The sequence below is a fragment of the Ahaetulla prasina genome, chromosome 3 (assembly GCF_028640845.1).
Source record: "Ahaetulla prasina isolate Xishuangbanna chromosome 3, ASM2864084v1, whole genome shotgun sequence".
In the NCBI taxonomy this organism is placed as follows: domain Eukaryota; kingdom Metazoa; phylum Chordata; class Lepidosauria; order Squamata; family Colubridae; genus Ahaetulla; species Ahaetulla prasina.
In genome coordinates this window covers 72536743-72556141 of record NC_080541.1, presented here as the reverse complement: position 1 = coordinate 72556141, position 19399 = coordinate 72536743, and the positions used below count along the sequence as shown (strand labels likewise).

The window sequence follows — 19399 nt, the reverse complement described above, 5'->3', positions numbered from 1 at the left end:
CATTATCGATGATTCCTTACCCTGAGCTGACAGATGACATCTCCAAGTGGCTAAATGTAGATGATGATACAAAACCATTTGATGTAGCATTCTACTAAATCTAAGCAGATCATAGTCAAATCAATGCTAGAAAGAGGAAACTGCTTGGGACACACACGTATGTTATTTGGAAAACTATGCAACAGGGCAGGATCCAGATGTAATGATGTAAACACATTATGCTGACAGAACTTCATTCTGTTTGACAGAGACCAGCAGCTCAACTTTCCCTTATAACTTTTCCAATAAAATTTACAACTGTATATATTTTCCCATTTTTGAGACAAAATAAAAATATTTTATATAATACCTTTGCGAGATGTTTCTTTTTGGTGACATCATGGACATTATCCTTGAAGAAGATACAAAGAAAAGACCATAATGACAGCAATCTCATGGATTACAGTGAGCAGACCAATATTTTAGAAACAAACTACGAATCTGTCAGTTTTCTTTAAAACAACAACAACCCAAAATCAACAGTTGTCAAGTATATTTAAGAAAAACAATCTCCTGTGCTGTATTGGAGATTTCTAAAAGCAATGCTGGGCTTAGACTGTCAGTACTATGTTCAGTAAACATAATCATCCTGCATTTTTGGCTATTATCGTAGTCCTAGTGCAATTTCCATTAAACCAGATGGAAGTTTGGATACTGAGCAAAATATTTCCTAGCAAATATTAAGTCATCAAGGCGAATTCCAATAGAATTACTCTAGGGTCTTATTTGGAAATTGGAGAATTGGTTGTTTAATTTCTGACAAAGAGGCTTGATTATGTTTTAAAAGCTGGATATTTCAAATACAGTGAAAACAATAAAAACATAACATACAACAACAAACCTCTGAAGCTCTGCTCTTGCCTTTCTAGTCACTTGGACATGTGGCCTAATATGGCCTATTTTGGTTCTCCCCTCTTCTTTTCTGTATCTTCCGTCTTGATTCCCAAACCACTTTGGCATCTTGCAAATCCTCTCCTAATTTACACCATACCTTAAATTATCATCCTGCGTATTTTCTAGTAATCATATGTCTTGATGGTTTCCCCAGTGGTAAAAAGTTTCCCAATCCAAAATGAATGGATCAGCTACTCTGCACACCTTAAAACTGCCAAACAGCTATAATATATTTTATGAGATATGCTCCTAAATAAAAATAATATTTTTTTTCTGCTAAGGCCTAGGCCCATCCACAATGTCCCAAATTATTTTTCATACTGCAATATTCCTGCATCTGACTATGATAGGAAAAAAAAATAACACAATGAGTAAGGATGGCCCAAATCTTGAAGACCAAGACCCTTCATCGGCCCCAACGTGACTGCTGGCTGACTTTCAGAAATTATTTTTCAAAAAAATAATTTATCCAGAAGCAGTTCCGTCAAGACAAACCAAGTCATTAGAGCAATGAGAGTTTATACAGCTCCCACAGTGGCTGTGGACTGACCTGCCAACACTACACAGCTCTCAAGTGACACTCCCCAGAAATATTTCAAATGAATATCATATTTCAGTGATGAATGCAAGCATCTGAACAAAGCTTTTTCAGGAAAGCTCTGTAAGTTTCTGGATAATATACATTTTCTTTGGCAACATCCCAGGCTTATAAGTAAACAAAAATTCTAAAACTTATGTGCAACATGATCTTATCCACTAAGCAATATTATGGTCATTTTAAACATCCTTCCTATTTAGAATGGCACGATGAAAGGAAGCAAGTGTCTGAAATGGGAAATGACTCTCAGCTGTCTTTCAATTTTTTCTGTGTGAGAGATATTTGGGCTAAAGGAAGCATTTGCAGAAAATCTCACAAAGATCAGCATATTTGTTGGATTGACTGCTGCCCTTCAAGGCACATTAAATGTTTCTTTTCAAAAGATTTCCGCAATGCATCAAAAATTACAGGACGCTTACCTATTTTATTTCTTTTCTGCTCTTAGTTTTGCCCGTTACTCATATCAAATGCTTGAACATCAGGGCAAAACGGAGACAAAGGTTTTTGGTCTTTTGCACAAAAGCACTGCAGCGCAGGACCCTCGGTTTTTAGGTGGTGCTCTTAAATATTGTGTTCTTAGCCAATACATTCCACATTTTGACAGGTAATTCCCTGTCAATGTCTAAACATTTTAAGATGAATTCTAGTAGATGTCAAGTGTGACAATGAAATTAGGTTCCTTCTTTTGTAGGCATCCACCAAGCATTCTTCTACAGTTACACATAACAATGCTATCATAAATAAGCAACGTTTAGGGCAGCTTGTACCCCATTACTTCTCATTACATCTTCAAGTTGAAGACAATTGCTTAGAATTACACAGGCAAAACTTCTTCTTCTTTTTTTAACCAGTTAGCTAATTTCTTTATTTGATGTTGAGTTGCCATTTTAATCTTCCTTAACCTAGTGCACTCTAAACAATGCAATGCAATGGCAACTCCCAGAATTTGGAAAGATAGTTAGTCACCATTTATCCAAGCATAATGATTTGGCATTATCATACAATAATCTTTCTTCTCCTTCCATGTTGACAGTTACAAATGTACGCAACTTGTCCTGTTACAACAATTCAAAACTGGCTCCCTATCTCTTCATTTAAGCCTGTTTCACCAATTCTTCAAGGACTCCAACACTTGAGTCTCTCCTGTCGTACCTATTTAATTCAACCTATTTTTCATTCAAATCAAAATTATAAGTGTGAGGACTGGTTATAAGTCGCATTTGGTTATATTTTTCAGTGTCATTTTTCAGTGCCACTGTAACTTTGAACAGCCACTAAATGAGTATTGTAAGTTGAGGACTGCCTATGTTCTAAAGCAAATGAATATACAATACATTTATAATGTATTTATAAGTGACAAATTCTCCATGAAATCTCAAACTTTCCAGCCCAGGGAAGCTAGAGAGGTATATACAACTAAGAGTAGCTGCTGCAACATCTTAGGACGGCCCTAAACATTTCCTACCTGAAATGTCTCTTTGGGAGGTATCACTGAAAGGGTACTTCCTACAGCTTATTGCAACAGAAAAAGGGAAAATCTTAATGCCATGACCTGACCCAGTGTGGTTTCATTTAAAGACTTACCACTCAAATATGGACATTAAGGTCCATTAAAGGTTTGACCCTAATGAATTATTTGAGGCTTAAATTTTTTTTCTTCCCTACTCATCACAACGAATGTTCACCCCCAGGGTTAGTGATCCAGTGTATTTTACCACAAGAGTATATATGCTTTCAATCACTATTATAAAATGAGGAGGGGTCTTCACTCTGGGCATCCTGCCAGCTTTGCTAAAACTTTCCACTAGAAAAGGCTTTTGTTTCTTCTCTGGAGCTGCTAAGTTAGGCCAAATAAAAGGAAGCGCAGGGAGGGAGCAGTAGGGGGAGTTTGAAATCCAGTCCAGTGTGTGTTGACAGTATTACTGGGCCTTGCAGGAGACCTCTACATTGTTCTAATGACATCTGGACTACTGGAAATTAGTGAGCACCCACCAACGTTTTAGGAAAGGGCTAATTATGGCACCAGTAGACTAAACTTAATGCTTGGAGAGCCAATCATTCTAATCACAAAGCTAAGGTGCATGAAAAGGATATATTTCAACACAAGAAGAATTCTGTCTGGTACAGTTCCTGTTCAAATAAACTATATGACTAAACCATGTGTATAATTGTGTGTGTATATGTGTAACACTCCACCTCTTCCTACACATATGGTGCAAAACCAAAGGCTTAAATAGGAGAAATACAGACATGGTAGACTTCTAACAGTATAAATGGTTCTTCGGTAGCGGACAGCCACCACAATTCCCAGCACTTGTTTAAAGAAGTTATTTTTAAGAGAGAGCTTTAAAAATAGTTGGCCAAGTTGCCGCTTTCAGTAACACTCTGCCTTTACCACGTTCCACCCACCCACCCATCGCCTTTTTACATACTCGCATGAGTGTTTAATAGGCCTAATTTCCCACTACTTTTGTCATTAACAACAAATGTCATGTATGTGTTCTAGGACAGAGGGCTATAAAACTCTCACGTACATAGAGACAATTACTGATGGCAAAAATTGACTGACAATTAATAAATCTCCTCATGAGTGACATCTACCCATTGCCAACCAGTAACTCCAAACCTAAGGACCTCTTTCTTATGGCTATGCCAGGCTTCGCAAGGCTATTGAGTATGCTGATTGGAAAATTCAGAGACTTGTATTTTGAACACTCTTAGAAGGCACCAGTTTGAAGACACCTGGTACATACTCTGTACAAAATATCAACATAAGTTGATTACGTTAAGCCCTTCTTTAGAAAGAAGAGAGAGTAAATATAGTAGAAAAACAATTTTAGTTTCTAAATTCAATTTCCTAAAGCAGTTTCAGGGTAACTCTAGCTGACTTTTCAGACGCAAAAGTGACACTGTAAGACCTTACAGATTACCAAGGATGTAATTATAGGGGTAATCTTTCACTGTAGTTTATTAAACCTGTTAGGTCTTTGGCAGAGTTATGGTCGACAAGATTTTCAACTTTTCTAAAGCTAAAAGTTCTTGTCAATATTGCAGAGTCATTGAAGGTGATTCTAATTATCTTTCCTCTTTCAAAACCATCTAACACATTGTGACCTATCTTTATACCCACTGTGATTTATTACTCTGGTTAGTTTGTGATTATACTTCGAATTTAGCCCTATTGTTGCAAAGAGTTTTTTTCCTATACCGCACCTCTCAAACAATGGCCATGAACATGAGTTGAAGTCTTGTTCCATTTTCATATGCAACTTATGTAGAAAAGGAGTGGGGTTTTTGTGTGTGGTTGTGACCACCATTTTTTCACTGATAAGTTTAGCTGGTGAAAGTAACCATGATGAATAAACATTTTTGCCATTTTTCTTTTATTGTTATCAAGCTAACTACAGTTATCTTAATATTAAAATTTCATTCTGGAAACGAAACCTGTATTTTCCCATTGCTATATCTCTGAAGAATTACACAGAATTATCACTAGCAAAGACAACTTTTTTTTTAAAAAAAAGTTACAGATGAGTCTGACATTCAAGTTCTTCTCTGCTTTGCTTGTTTCCAGAGAAAGATTCTTGTAGAGCAGTCTCATCAAACCTGTTCCTCTCCAGATGGAGCAGACTATATTTCTCACCATTGCACGCTTAGTGGAGAACAGGAAGAGGATCAATCTGGAAGGCAAAAGGCCATTCTGGAGAATGTGCAATTTGACCTTTCCATAGCAAATGCCAAATATTTTATGAGTTCCAGTCCGATGTTACCTTCCCCATGCCAATCAAGAGTGCTATAGGGATATGCTAAATCAAGTCACACATTATGGTAAATCAGATTATGATATGGTTTATCATATTTGATTTCAGCCACTATGGTTTGTAAATAATAATCTGCAGTTCAGTTGTGTACAGTTGTGAGTACACAATTCAACACACTATAACTAAGCATGCGAACTCTGTCAAAGTTTGAGTCATCCCCTATCCTATGGTTCTCTCTTTTTGTTTCAGATGGTTACCTACAATGTTCAAGATTACTTCTTCAAAGTCTTCATTTGCAGTTTCCCACAACCCAAAACACACAATCAATTTCACATTACAGAAACCAATAGGTTGTTTTTGAAATGTCAACCTTCATGCTTTAAAGAATGACTATTATTTTGTTGTTGTTTTTCTGTAAAACATGAATTGTTATCAACTGATTCAAGAAAACACTGATTAATAGTATCTCCCTGTGTAGAAAAGTTGGCTCATCAGTTAGTTTCCAGGAGTCTCTTCCTGTTAGTGCTGACGTGTTCTCTTTTCGCTTATAGAGATAACATTTATTGATAACCCTTGCAAATTTCTTTGATGTCCTTAATGGTAGGAAATAACTTCACAACTGAATGGCATTGTGCAGTAGGAATCAAAATATACCAAAAGAACATTAATAAGATTAATAATCCAAATGGCCTCCCTTTGATGCTGAAATGGCAAATACTATCATTTTCAAAATAATCTTAAATGCCAACATATTGTGAGTGCTACACAAAGAGGAATACTTTTTGAAAAGTCACATTTTGATGAAAACCAAACATATTCAGCTTCAGCAACAGGGACTTTGTGTGCTGAAGTAGCCCTCCCTCTTCTGTATTATTTTAAAAGGAATATAGTGGTATATTCATATATATGGTCACTTTTTCTGTTTCTAGAAGTGGTTCATTATCAGCTGCCAGTGTTTTAGTTGGCCTTTATACACATCGAACTCTTCCCAAGAACCTAGGATGTTATATTGGTGTAGTATATGTGTGAATCCAAGTAGTGTGGCCTTTTGTAATTGACAGAGATGTTGTCAATGTACTATCCAATGTTTTTTGGTATAGCAACCACTGGGATTGTGATAACCAGTTTATGCCATAATCTTTCAATTTTGATTAAAATTGTTCTTTTGAAATTATTTTGACTGAAATTATTATTATGGTTGTTTGCATAATCAGACAAATGTTTAGACTGGATTTGGCATTTGTATTCACCCATTGATTCCTTCTGAAGGACCTGCCTAGGCAGATGCTGTTATTTGATGTTAAAGGTATCGCTGCATGATCTAACCTGTTCCAAGTTAAGCTGCCTTTTACAGTTGATGCATGATGATTTTGCCAATGCCAATGGGTGTTAAAGTGGAGCTTCAGATGTTTTGGGTTTGCACCCAAGGCTCCTATTACAATTGGTAATATTTTTGCTTTCTTTTGCCATAGTCATTCTACTTCTATTTGCAGGTCTTTGCATTCTCTGATTTTCTCCAGTTTTTTCTCTTCTATTCTTCTATTCTGCTATTTTCAAGTACTGCCACATCCACGATCCACACTTTTTTGGGGTCTTATTGACAATGGTTAAATCTGGGGTTTAATATGGCAGGTGCTTGTCTACATTTGGTAAAAAATTAAAAATATGTGCAAGTTTCACATGAATGACTCAAAACTTCAATAGCATGGGAAATACTGATATAAAAAATGAGCAGAAGTAATTATATTAAAGATACATTTCAGGTGCTCTGGCATGGAAACATCCTTCTTGACATAAGAATATAAAAAGGGCTTTCCTGAATTTTTAAAATTGTTTAATTTAATGTTTTTACAGGCAATTAATTTTTATATTAGCCACATGAATATTATACTAAAAGCAACTGGGGAGTCATGTGCCATTTTGGATGTGATGAATACCTCTTGAATTTCTTTTCAGAATTATAGCAAATATTAGTAGGATACTTTAAAAAACTATATTACAATCCCTGGAACAAGAAAATGCAATATTTGCTATTCAAGCTTCACACTTTAACTTTTAAAATGAGAATTTAGGTTTAGTCGTGCTGCCTAGGGTTAGAGTGAAATATTACAAATGCTTTTTCAAACACACATACAAATTGTGACTATTTTTTTTCTTTTTCCTGCCTAGTGTTTTCCTGCAAGTACACAATCTGCTTTTTTCCAATCAATTGAGAGTTGATCCAGTAGCTGCAAAAGGAATTATCCGACTGGCTTGTTGCCTGAGAGTTGCATTATGGGCTGAGAGAAAGTGACTGGCCCAAAATCACCCAACTGGCTTTCATGCAGAGAACTCTCAGTCTCTGGTTTCTAGCATGGTGCCTTAATGTTTGGTTACCTTTAAACCAAACAGGCTATCTTGTGGTTAATTTCTATTACAAGAGAATTTTAAGTATTATATTGATTGAAAAAATAGATCTATTCAAAGGCATTTTTTTTGGAAGGACTTCTCTCATTGCCTTAGGTCAAACATCATAACGTTCAGGACTTTAAGCACTGCATCACAATTCAGTGAAGTAATGCAATAAAATTCCAGATTTCATCTTTTATTGCTTTAAATGATTCAATCTTTGGAAGCTGGACAAACTCAGTGCAGCATTTTAGCAATGCAATGGTGCATGCAAAATATACATGTATGAAATATGTAGATGTATGTACAAAATTAGCTATGATTTATAATTCAAAACAAATATTTTTTTCATGTGGCAATTGAAACAGCTTTAATTTCAGATGCTAGAGAAGGAAAATGTTTGTGCCTTTTTTAACATAGGTATTCTTAGATAAAATATAACACTTTTTCATCATTTAGTTCTAATAGTAAGCTTATGTATTTCAAGCTGCTATATGATGGATAGCTTTCAATGTCATTCTATTTGCCACTGGCTATGGCTTAAGCCAAGACCAATAATGGTTAATGTTATTATACCGTAGTTTTTGGACATGCAGATACTTTAACAATGACTAATAGTGCTTAATGTTTAGGTTGTGGACTTTCATTAATGTTGACAACAGTAAATAAATCTTTCCATACATATGTCATCCAATCAGACTTCTGTGCCATTCCACAAGGCTGTTAGTTGTCAGCTTCCCCTTTCCTGAATATTCCACAAGGCTAATATAACTCAATGGCTCAACACAAAATGGCTGAACACAAACCTCTACATCTGCAGACTTACCATCATCCAGGTATAACTGGTCCAATTCTTCAGGTTCTTGCTTGACTGTTACGGGCATAGGGGCCAAATTATGATTATTGTCCTCATGCAAGTCGGTCAATGACAGTGGCTGATTTGCTGGAGTTTCATTTCTTTGAACATTCGGCAGCTGCTGTTGGCCCATTACAGTTGAATGAGTTGGACTGCAGGACTGCAAATAGGTTGACTCCTGGGTTACAGATGGAACTGGAGAGGAGGGACTGTTGGGATAGAGTGCTTGTTGATTACCAAGGGAACAGGTACTGCTCAGATGTTGACTCACCTGCGGCTGCAGCATGATGTGAGATGACTGATCGGGAGAGCTTGGGTGCACAACAATAGACCTTGGCACTTCCTGTATGGTGGGGACACCTCCAGCCGTCTGCTGAAGTCCTAGATGATTATGGCCTGGGTTGGTGATGCACTTGTAAGCAGGAGAGGAAAGATCATGCAGCTTAGGACTAGAGCTGGGAGATGATGACATTACAGTGTTTCTCTGCTGACAGGAAGCGAAGCCAGCTACAAGGCACGAGCCAGGATCAGGAGGCATCATGATCTGCTGGCTGTAATACGGTTTGGAGAGAGGGCTTAATCCATGGCTCCTTGGTCCACAGGTTTGAGCAGAGTCATAATCATCAGAGGGTTCTGTTTTTATAATTGGAACTGTTGAAAGAAAAAGAAAGTGCTTTGAATAAACATAGAGTTAATATGATCAAGTTGGCTTGTGGCTAGGATACCCTTTGCAAAAACAAACAAAGTCTTGAATAAAGCTCTGTGTGTCCTTTGCTAGTTTTCCCCCCTCCCTCACCAAAATACGAATGACTCATCCAAGCAAGAAAGCCACAGCTGGTTCTAATACTGAAAAAGGCTATTTTTTTTGGACTCTCCGCCAGCTCTAATGTGCTATAAAAATCTATTTGCAAATAGCTGTGCTACAGTAGAAGCCCTGGACCCAAGGGCTCTATGGATCTGTAGTAATCAAAGGAATTTTTAAAAACTTGGATGTACTACTGCTTGTCGACTGCTACTGATGTCCCGTTTGATAGATGTCTGCACAACGGGAAAATTCAAGCATAGGGAGTCAGTGAAGGGGCTTTCAGAGTTCACAAAAACAAAACTTCAGAGAGAATGACAAGCTTAAGAAAAAGCACATAATTCCTTCATAAAGCCTTTCTTTCTAGAAACAAAAATTGAACTATCTTAAAAATAATAATAGTGTCTATATATATATATTTATAATCCACATGACAGTACAGAGATATTTCATCAAGGTAAGTTTCCAAGTCACAGTTATTTAATTCAGAAGATTACTATGGGACTAAGCTAAATTTTATCAGTTGTATCAGTTCACAGAAACACTTAGCATTTTCTTTAAACACAATTTATAAACAGAGATGTGATTTAAATAGCATTTTCACAGATACTTTGCGAGTAAGATACAAGTTACATTTTGGGCTTAGAGTTGGCCATTAATTATCACTAAAGAAGAAGAAAATCATTAACAAAGAATTAATTTGTATATAATTTGGCATGAATACAAAATCTTGTATATTTAAAAATAAGTGACCCAGGTTAATTGAAATCAACATTAACACATTTTATCTTAAATGAAAAAGGCTGTGGCCAAATGTAACAATGGCTTCCCTTCTGATAAAAGTTTAGAAGTCAGTTATGTAAAAGACAGACCAGCAAGCCCCTTCATTACCAATAGAAAGTCCCACAGGTGCCTTTTCAAGAGGCAACTAGACTTTCTAGTTTTTCTTTTAAGACATTTCACTTCAAAGGAGTCACATTCCTTGCAGACAACTGGTCATTTGTATTTTTTACAGTCATTGAGGTTACTGGAGGTTTATTTGTGTCCTCAGGGTAATAAACCTCCAGTGGCCTCAACAACTCTCTAAAATAATGCAAATGACCAGCTGTCTGCAAGGAATATAAATACTGTCATTCCTTCCATTCCCCACTATCCAGTTAGAAGTGAAGAAGCTTCTTGGATAAGAAACAAATGTCTTCAAAGAAAAACAAGAAAGTCCAATTGCCTCTTCAAAAAGCATCTTTGGGACAACAATGACTGAGAATCTCCATAGACATTTACCAAGAGAAAGGTGAATGGCCATGCTTGCTGAGGACGACAGAATGATTATATATGAACCAGCCTGCTGATTAAATATTTAAAATAAAATGAGCAAACTATGTCCAGTGAATATTGAGGATGAATCAGATTTAGTTCAATCACCAGAATTCCTAGGCCTAGGTCAATGATGGCGAACCTCTTAGGGACCGAGTGCCCAAACTGCAACCCAAAACCCACCAATTTATCACAAAGTGCCAACATGGCAATTTAACCTGAATAATGAGGTTTTGTGAGGAATTTCAATCACTCTTTCACAACTTGACTTCTCCCTGGTGGCACTCAATTTCTTTAACAGCACAACTGAGGAATGATGGGAGTGTAGTGCAGTAGCCTCTGGAGGGTCATCACATCCTTATTCCTTTCTTCCTTCTTTCCTTCCTTCCCCTCTCCTCTGATTTCACCTTCCTTCCTTTAATCCTGTATATTATGGTTCGTTATTGTTAGTATTTATTAAAGAATGCTGTGTAGCTTAGAAGCACTCAGCAAAAATAACAACAGCTGTTGTTTGTGGCTGAAGCTATCCTGGGCTGTTATTTACACACACACACACACTCCACTTTCCCTGGGTCCTTGGGAAAAGCATCTTTTCCCCATCCCCGTCTTTAATAATCAGGACTTTGCACCAGCGTGAGATTTAATCACACGTTTTGCGGAGTGCCTCTCCTCCCCCCACCCAGAAAAAAAACCAAGATTCAGAAATGTGAGCCAGGAAACTCAGGGGGTCCCCTCTGGGCTTGGGGGAGAGGAGAGAGAGAGGGGGGGTGTCAGAGGGTTACCAGTCTGAGAACTTTGTGCAGTCTGGAGCTGCTGCTGCATTTAATGCTCGTTGCCTCCAACCAAGGCCCTTCGGTTCCTCATAGAAAATGCTCTGAAGTGGGTGGGGAGGCAAAGAGCCGGTCGATACCACAGAGGGGGTTCTCTATCCGCTTCTCCCCTCGCAGCCTTTTAGCTACTATTGTCTCACCTTGCTTCCCCCTCCCCTTAAAACAAGGCTAGGATAGAAAGCCGGGAGGGGGGAAATCTAAGGGATTTCCCCCTTCCCGGGGAAGAGACCCAGGCAGATCCCTCTCTGAATAACCTCCTGCCCAGATTTCCTCTCATATCCTCTGACGAACAGACCCCACCCACCCCCTTTTTGGACTGTGGACTGCCGGGCCTTTATTTTCCCATTCATTGGGGGAAATTGGATTTTTATCGAGTCTTTCCCCTGCCACATGCCAAAAAGAAAGCCAGCCGGGCTTCTTCTCCTAGAAGCCCCCTATCCTTCCCCCCTCTCCCCCTACCTCCCTTTACTTCAGGACAGAGGAGCATGCGCTGGTAACGCGTGTTGGAGTGATATGGGAGTGCACCTTCTAACGCTCCGGTGCTCAGCATGCAACTCTCTGCGCTCCTCCAGGCCCGGTTTGCTGAGGAGGAGGGGAGCAGTCCTGACACCTCCGCTGACCCCATGGCCCCAGCCATCACCACCCAGCTTCCTCAAAGGAGCGGTGCATTTCAAAGGCAGAGGCTCGCGTCTGGAGGTGCCAAACACTGTGAGAGCCAGGCCAGGCCTCTCCACCATCTGACTCGCCAATAGGGGCGCTTCTGCCAAACCAGCCACCCTTCTGCTGGGCTTTTGTGCTCAGTGCTTGGGCGGGGGAGGGGACTGTTTCCCCCCCCCCCGCTCCCCCTTCTTTCTTTTGGCCCTGCAGATGAGGGAGGAGGAAGGCCAGGCTTGGGGGATGGCCTCTATCCCACAAGATCCACCCCTCCCAGTCCCCTTTGCTGACGGCAACAGCAAATGTACTGCAATGAAAGTGGAATCTTGTTGCCACGCAAAGGCTTCGCTCCCACACTAAGACTCTGGCCATCGCCACTGCCACGACAGGGCGACAGCTCTTTCATCCCTCTGCCACAACAGGGCCACAGGAAGCTGCAGCAGAGGGGTGAAAGAGCCACATGGGTCGCATTGTGGCTCCGTGTCATAATGGGTTTCAGGAGGAGGACGCAACCACACCTCCTCCACTATGAAGTGCACAAGTGAAAAAGTTCAATCAATCAATTCCAATTTCATGAGATCTTTTTCTTTCTCAAGAAGTTGGAATTGATTGAGTGAAACACGATGGAGAAACGCGATTGGAGCTGGGCTGGAGTGACGGCATGCATGCTCACAGAGAAGGCTCTGCATGCCATGTCTGGCACACATGCCATAGGTTCGCCATCATGAGCCCAGGTCTTGCATATACCCAAATGAAATTCTAACTATTATGTAAATATTTTTCTCACTAGAATCTTTATATTATCCTTAAGCAGATGTATTTTGAAAAACTTTAAAAAACATAGTTGTGCATGTAATATTTAGAATAATATCAGCAGATTAACATCAGATTTTTACCTTCGAAGTGTGATAAACATTACTATAAGTGATCTAGTAATTTATTTATTTAGGAGCTTCAAGTCAGTCTTGACTGCTGGCAACTGTCTGGACAACTGCCTACAGTTGCTGTTTTTTTTGTTGCAAGATTTGGCAGTAGTTTGCATTTTCTTCTTCCTGGGGCTGAGAGAGAGCGACTAATCCAAAATTACCCAACTGGCTTTGCGCCTAGGGTAGGACTAAAACTCATGGTCTCCTGATTTCTAGTCTGACGCTTTATTAACCACTACATCAAATTGGCACTTTAGTATATACTAGTCCCATGACGGTGAACCTATGGCATGCATGCTACAGGTGACACGCAGAGCCATATCTGTGGGCACACAAGCCATTGCCCTAGCTCATCTCCAGTGTGCTGGCCCCGCCCATGCTTCCCTCCCAGGAATCTCCATGTGGCCCGTTTTGGATGTCAGGTAAGTACAGGGCTCATGCAGAGGCTCTGGGAGGGTCTCCGAGGGGATGGGGCTGGCCATTTTCACCCTCTCCAGGCTCCCAGAAAGCCTCTGGAGCCTGGGGAGGGCGAAAAACAGGCCTACCGGGTCCACTGGTAACCTTTTTGCTATTGTGTGCTAAAAGTGGGAGGAGTGGGGGGGGGTCGCACGTGCATGCGTGGGGGCATTAAATTATGGGTGTGGGCACGCATGCACGTGACCCCCCCCACGCTCTCCCCACTTTTGACACGCAACAGCAAAAAGGTTAGCCATCACTGTACTAGTCTAAGACATATCTATATATTTATTTTCAATGGTATTGTTTTATTTTATTTGATAAAAAATGATCATTATTCAAATTTAGCGCTAGCTAACCACTTGTCTCCTGGATATAATATGCTTCCTATTATCCTCAACTACCATAGTCATTCACCTCATTAACTAGGAGGTTGGAAAATTAAATTCAGGATACCTGGAATGCTTCACATTTGGGATTACTTTGCTGAAATGACTGAATAAGTTTTTCTTAGAGGCATAATCTTAATAAAAATGGTGAATAACAATGCTATCTATCAACTTCTTTACAAAGGCCATTGATTAATGAATTTTTTTGTTTAAAATTTAAAAATAACAAATGAGAGACAAGATTTGCTCCAGGCATTCCATGATCTTTATATTATCCTGAACTCCATTAGATTTTAATATACTGCCCTAATTTTAGGAATTAATAATATTTAGCATATCAAATTAATTAAGATTTAATACACAATAACTATGATGATTTTAGGCTAACACACATGTATCGCATTATCAATCAACTTAATACTAGAACCATATGTTTGAAGCAACATCAACTATAAATTGTTGCTCTTATTGAGAGGACCCCATATGAAGATCCCATAGCAAGACCAGTTCATAAAGACAATACACTTCTCTGCATTCTTAGATATGAGTAGAGATATGCCATTTATTGTTGTTTGAAATGAAAAGTTGTGAACTAGTAAAAGATGGGTCTATAAAATCTTAATGAAAAACTTAAAACATTTTCATTGAAGGAAAACAAGTGGGAGATTTTTTTAAATATGAGTTTTAAATCCAGTTTCATTTTTCTAAAATACATAGGTCCTATTCTGGTTCATGGTTGTTAGGATGAGTGAAAAATAAGGCATATATTTTAGGAAAACGAAAGAAAACCAAAAGTAGTAAAGTCTAGTTAGCTTATTGCATCAAGAATTGTCACCGGAAATAGCCATTCTCATCAACTGACCATGTTAGAGGAAATTAGAACTTCTCTTTACTTAAAATTGATACTATTCTTATTTTATTTATTTATTTAATCACATTTTTACTAAAGTACTATATCTTGCCTCAATTATCTTCTATTAGAATCTTTATAAAGCATCATTATCTTTTGAAGTCATTTATTCTGAGCTTTTACAATCACTATTTCTTCCTAAATAATTTAGTTATGAAGAGCTTCTCAGTTGCCGTTAAAATGTTTAGCTGTTCAAAAATTACCAAAGAGACAGGACATTGTAGAGGCCTGGAAACAGAGGTTCTTTTGGACAAGAGGCCTGGCTCAGCTTACTTGCTTATGAGCAATTAATGAAGCCAAAATGTGCATTAGATTGTTAATAGGTCTTAGAAGAACTGATTCATTTTTTATTGTAAGACATTATTCATGTAACAATGCAAGGGGTAAATGGAACCTACATTTTATATTCTTTTAAGGAAGATTTCCAAGCATGGAAATATGTATTACCCTAATGTTTACAATATGTTGTTTTGTCCGGTTCTTCCCATTGTACCCCAAACACAACCTCCTTAATTGTTCCATGGAAATTAACCTTTTTCTGATTAGAAAAACATGACACGGAGTGGAATCAGAAGTGAGTGAAGATCAGACATTGAATAAAGAAGAAAATGTATATGCAAGGGATAGGGCAGTTTCCGTTTTGTGGGGAGAATGGACAGGCTCCTGTAATTTTAACAAATGATACCTTCTCTATTGTTCGTATCCGCTATCCAACACAATTCAACATCTCACTTGTCTGATGCAGATACTGATACAAAAATTGATAATCAAACACATCAAAGAATTTACAGAACATGCATGTGTTTTGGGAATATACCGTGTTTCTCCAAAAAGGCCAGGCCTTCTTTTTGGAGGGTTCTAATTATTAATTCACCTTGCGGCATTGGCACCGACAGCCCCGCCCAGTAGGAGCCTGCTGCTGGCCCACTTCTTCTGCGGCCGCTTGCCACCACTCACACGCATCACCCCACAAGCCTCTGTTTCGCCTTCAGATGCCTGCCGGAAGGCATCTGCAGCCGATAATAGAGCTCCGGATCGATCCCGAGCAAAGCCCTCTGCATCCAATAATGCAGAAGAAGAAGAAGGCAAGGCAAGTGTTTGGGTGTGTGAGGCCTGGTAAGTAGGGCAGCTTCAGCCCCCCCCATTCCCATCCTAGCTTATTTTTTACCTATGTGCCTCCCCCCACCCCCTGCACCCCAGGGTGGGCGGAATCTTAATTAGGGCTAATTTTGTGGGTGGGGCTTAATTTGATCGCATGCGCTCAAAATGTGATAGAGCTTCTTTTCAAGGTGGGTTGTCTTTTTTGGAGAAACACGGTAATGAAATGTGAAATAGACAATAGAAAAATGCTAAGCTAATGTTAAACTTAAATAATAAAGATAAATAAAAAATAGATTCATATAAGTTTCCATATAATAAATGAACTGATAAACAATATGACAAACAATTTTTTATTGACCAAGCATGAAATGCAGTAAACTTTACAGTGGGAGTCTAATTCGTAAAATGGATGAAATTAGCTTAACGCACCGAATGAATCTACAACACAAGGCAGAATAAGATACACACTTAGGAAACCCCATAACTGGTCTAAGAGAAATAGATTACACTATTTCTAGCTCATTTGTGATCTCCTGTACCCACAAGGAAACCCCATAAAGAAGTTAGGATAAAATCTTTGAATGAAAAATCTGAAATGCCAACTGATCTCCTTTGGAATAGTGAAATTGCAAGAAAGCACTTAATATATTTCTGGCTAGTGATAGTCTTGATGACCTGGGTATACTCCAATTCAAATTATACTGGAAATGGATAGCTAAATATTTATATTGGTATAATCGCTTAATGTGCTTCTGATCCACTATCCATTTATTAATGGCTTATTATTAATAAACAGTATTGCAAAAAGTCCTTAGCAGTAAGAGTAATCCTAATTGCATAGGGATAGCAGAACAGAATCATCGACATACGATAAAGACACATGTACACCAGTTTGTTTCGGGTCATGGAAGTCTTCAGATTCCACTGAAACTGCTGAAGTATTCATATAAAAATTAAACAAAGTTGGAGCTAAGTCATACCCATTCTTTGAGATGATAACGTTAAATCAGTTAATTAATTGAAGCGCTGCTGGAGCAATATATGATCTGTAAAGGAGACTGAATATGATTATTTTACATGAGAAAAGCACCTTCATTATGTCCATTGAGGATCTGACTTTCTCTCATAGAAAACAGGTATTTCTCGAGTTACGACAATTCACTTAGCGACAAAAGTTAGTTCAAAAGTATGACCGCCCCCCCCAAAAAAAAGTATTTATGACCTGTTCTGAAGTTACATATGTTGCAGCACCACAGTGGTCATTCACCCTTAGGACCAATTACAGAGACATTGCAACATGCCCCCTGCCTATTTTCCCCCCTATCCTGCTCCGCTGGGTCTCCACAGGCATTGGGCTTGCTTTGCTTAGTGTCTTGTATTCCACTTACTCCTCCCTGCTCCATTTCCCATGGCTTTACTATACTTACTTTTCAAAGAATTCCAGAAGAGGCTGACCCACATGACAGAGAAGCCAATGAAGCTATAAGAACATGAGATATAAGGAAAACAGCTTTGCCCATCTGAACAAAAGACGGGCTTCTCTGCCATGAAGCCCTGCTCTGCTATGCAGGCATAATTTGGGCCCAGTCTGGCCCATGCCAAGCAGCCTCCTGCTTGCTGTTGACTGGCTTGTTCGATTGAGCAGCATCAGGGATTGGGGCATGGCAGCCAATCAACAAAGAGCTGGTTTCCTTTGTCTCATTAGACGCTAGCAAGCAGGCACAGTCTGTGGAGAGCCGGTGGGGCAGGACATGGGGGGAAGCAATTGTGGGGACCCCAGGGGAGCATGAGGTATCTCAGTGGATCAGGGGAGGCCTTGGACGGCTTGCTCCAGCACTAGGTCCCGCATGGTCTTCTCCACCCTGAGATACCTCATATGCATTTAATTAAAGGGGACATTATGAATGTTCCCTTTAATTGATATAAATTATATATTAATTTAATATAAAATGACCTTAGCAAATGCACTGGGGAAAGCAGGGAATGATCAGGTTCATTTAATGTGATTCAATCAAAGGAACTAGATCAATGAAACTCACAAAAAATGGCATTGTGATTCCTAAGATTTCTCAACAAGAAGTGGTAAGACCACAAAGCGATCCAGTTCAGAGCACTTAAATGTATGGATACCAGAGCTATAGAATTCTAATTTAAAGGGTGTGTGTGTGATTTTTTCTTGTATTATTGGTAGAAATAAAGTCTGGTGAGGACTGGAGTCTACCATTTTGAATTGATTTTAATTAGTGCTTTATTTTTGAAGATCTCTATTGCCTTTATGGAGACAGGAAGTCACAATGAAAATTTACCTGTACCAAAATGTACAATAGTCTCCAAGGAATAATTGTCATTGTAAATTCTGAAAAATGGTTTTCCCAAATCCCAGCAGAAATTTTACATGTGGAATGTTCAGAATGCCTTTCCAAAGTTCTGGATATAATTTCCACTAGGTTTGACTTTATTTCTCAAAGCACCAGCAACCTTTTGCAGATGAGCTTTGCTTCTTGCTTATTAATAAATCTTAAACATTTTTACATTCTCTTTTTGTCTCATAATAATGGCTGGGAGAGTCATCACCTGCTTTATAATTTTTCTAGAGGCTACAAAGCTGTTTATTATATTAAACTGTTGTTTACCCTTTTCCTCCTGAATAGTATGGAAAACTTACTTTAGAGGTAGTTGCCAAAATATCTTTCTAAGAAAATTAGCCAGATTGCCATCAAGGAAAACATTGCCTCAAATGCCTTTGTTGCTCAATGCAAGCCTCTTATTTAGCCAAATCCCCAGGAGAATGAGGAAAAAGCACCAAATGATTTTCTCTTCACCTTATGATTAACTATGGCAGTGATGGTGAACCTTTTAGACACTGAGTGCCCAAACCGCGTGCGCATGGCCAAACTTGAAAGGTGCTTGCGCATGCACATGCATGCACGGACATGCGCATGCGCAGTAGAGACCCGAAGATCAGCTGGCCAGTGGGAGGTGGGGCATCCCAAAGGTGAAGATCTTTTTCTTTTGTGAGCTTCTGTTTCGTCATTTGCTGAGAAACAGAAGCTCATGAAAGAAACGCCATGGAGATCTGACTAGGGGCGACGGTCTGCGTGCCAGCAGAGGGCCCTGCATGCCATCTCTGGCACGCATACCATAGGTTTGCCATCACAGAACTAAGGTAAGATCAGTGTCAGCTGAAAAAGTCACCCTTTTTTGTCTTAGACCAGCGGTTCTCAACCTGTGGGTCAGGACCCCGTTGGGGGTCGAATGACGATTTGCCAGGGGTCGCCTAAGACCATCGGGAAGTATACTTGCGAGTCGAAGAATCGCGCTCCAATGGTTGACTCCACAAGCCAGCTGCAGGCTCTTCAAATCGGTAGCCGAATTCGGCTTCAGGCGCAATGAATTAAAAAAGAGAGAAATCTTTGCTCTGATGTCTCCCTCTCAAGCCAGCTGCAATCACTCCCAATCGCTAGCCTAACCTGGCTTCAGG

General features: G+C 39.3%; 1 protein-coding gene across 5 annotated transcripts in view; it reads right to left on the bottom strand.

The window, feature by feature from the left end:
* Positions 1-19399, bottom strand: part of NFATC1 (nuclear factor of activated T cells 1) — a 138174-nt gene that overhangs the window by 20040 nt on the left and 98735 nt on the right. For 3 of the 5 annotated variants that reach the window (XM_058175265.1, XM_058175263.1, XM_058175267.1), the window contains one exon: positions 8507-9187. In XM_058175265.1, the coding sequence (XP_058031248.1) occupies positions 8507-9187 (681 nt within the window). Of the gene's footprint in view, positions 1-349; positions 392-8506; positions 9188-19399 lie in introns of all 5 variants that reach the window. The other 2 variants (XM_058175264.1, XM_058175266.1) reach the window with 2 other exon arrangements.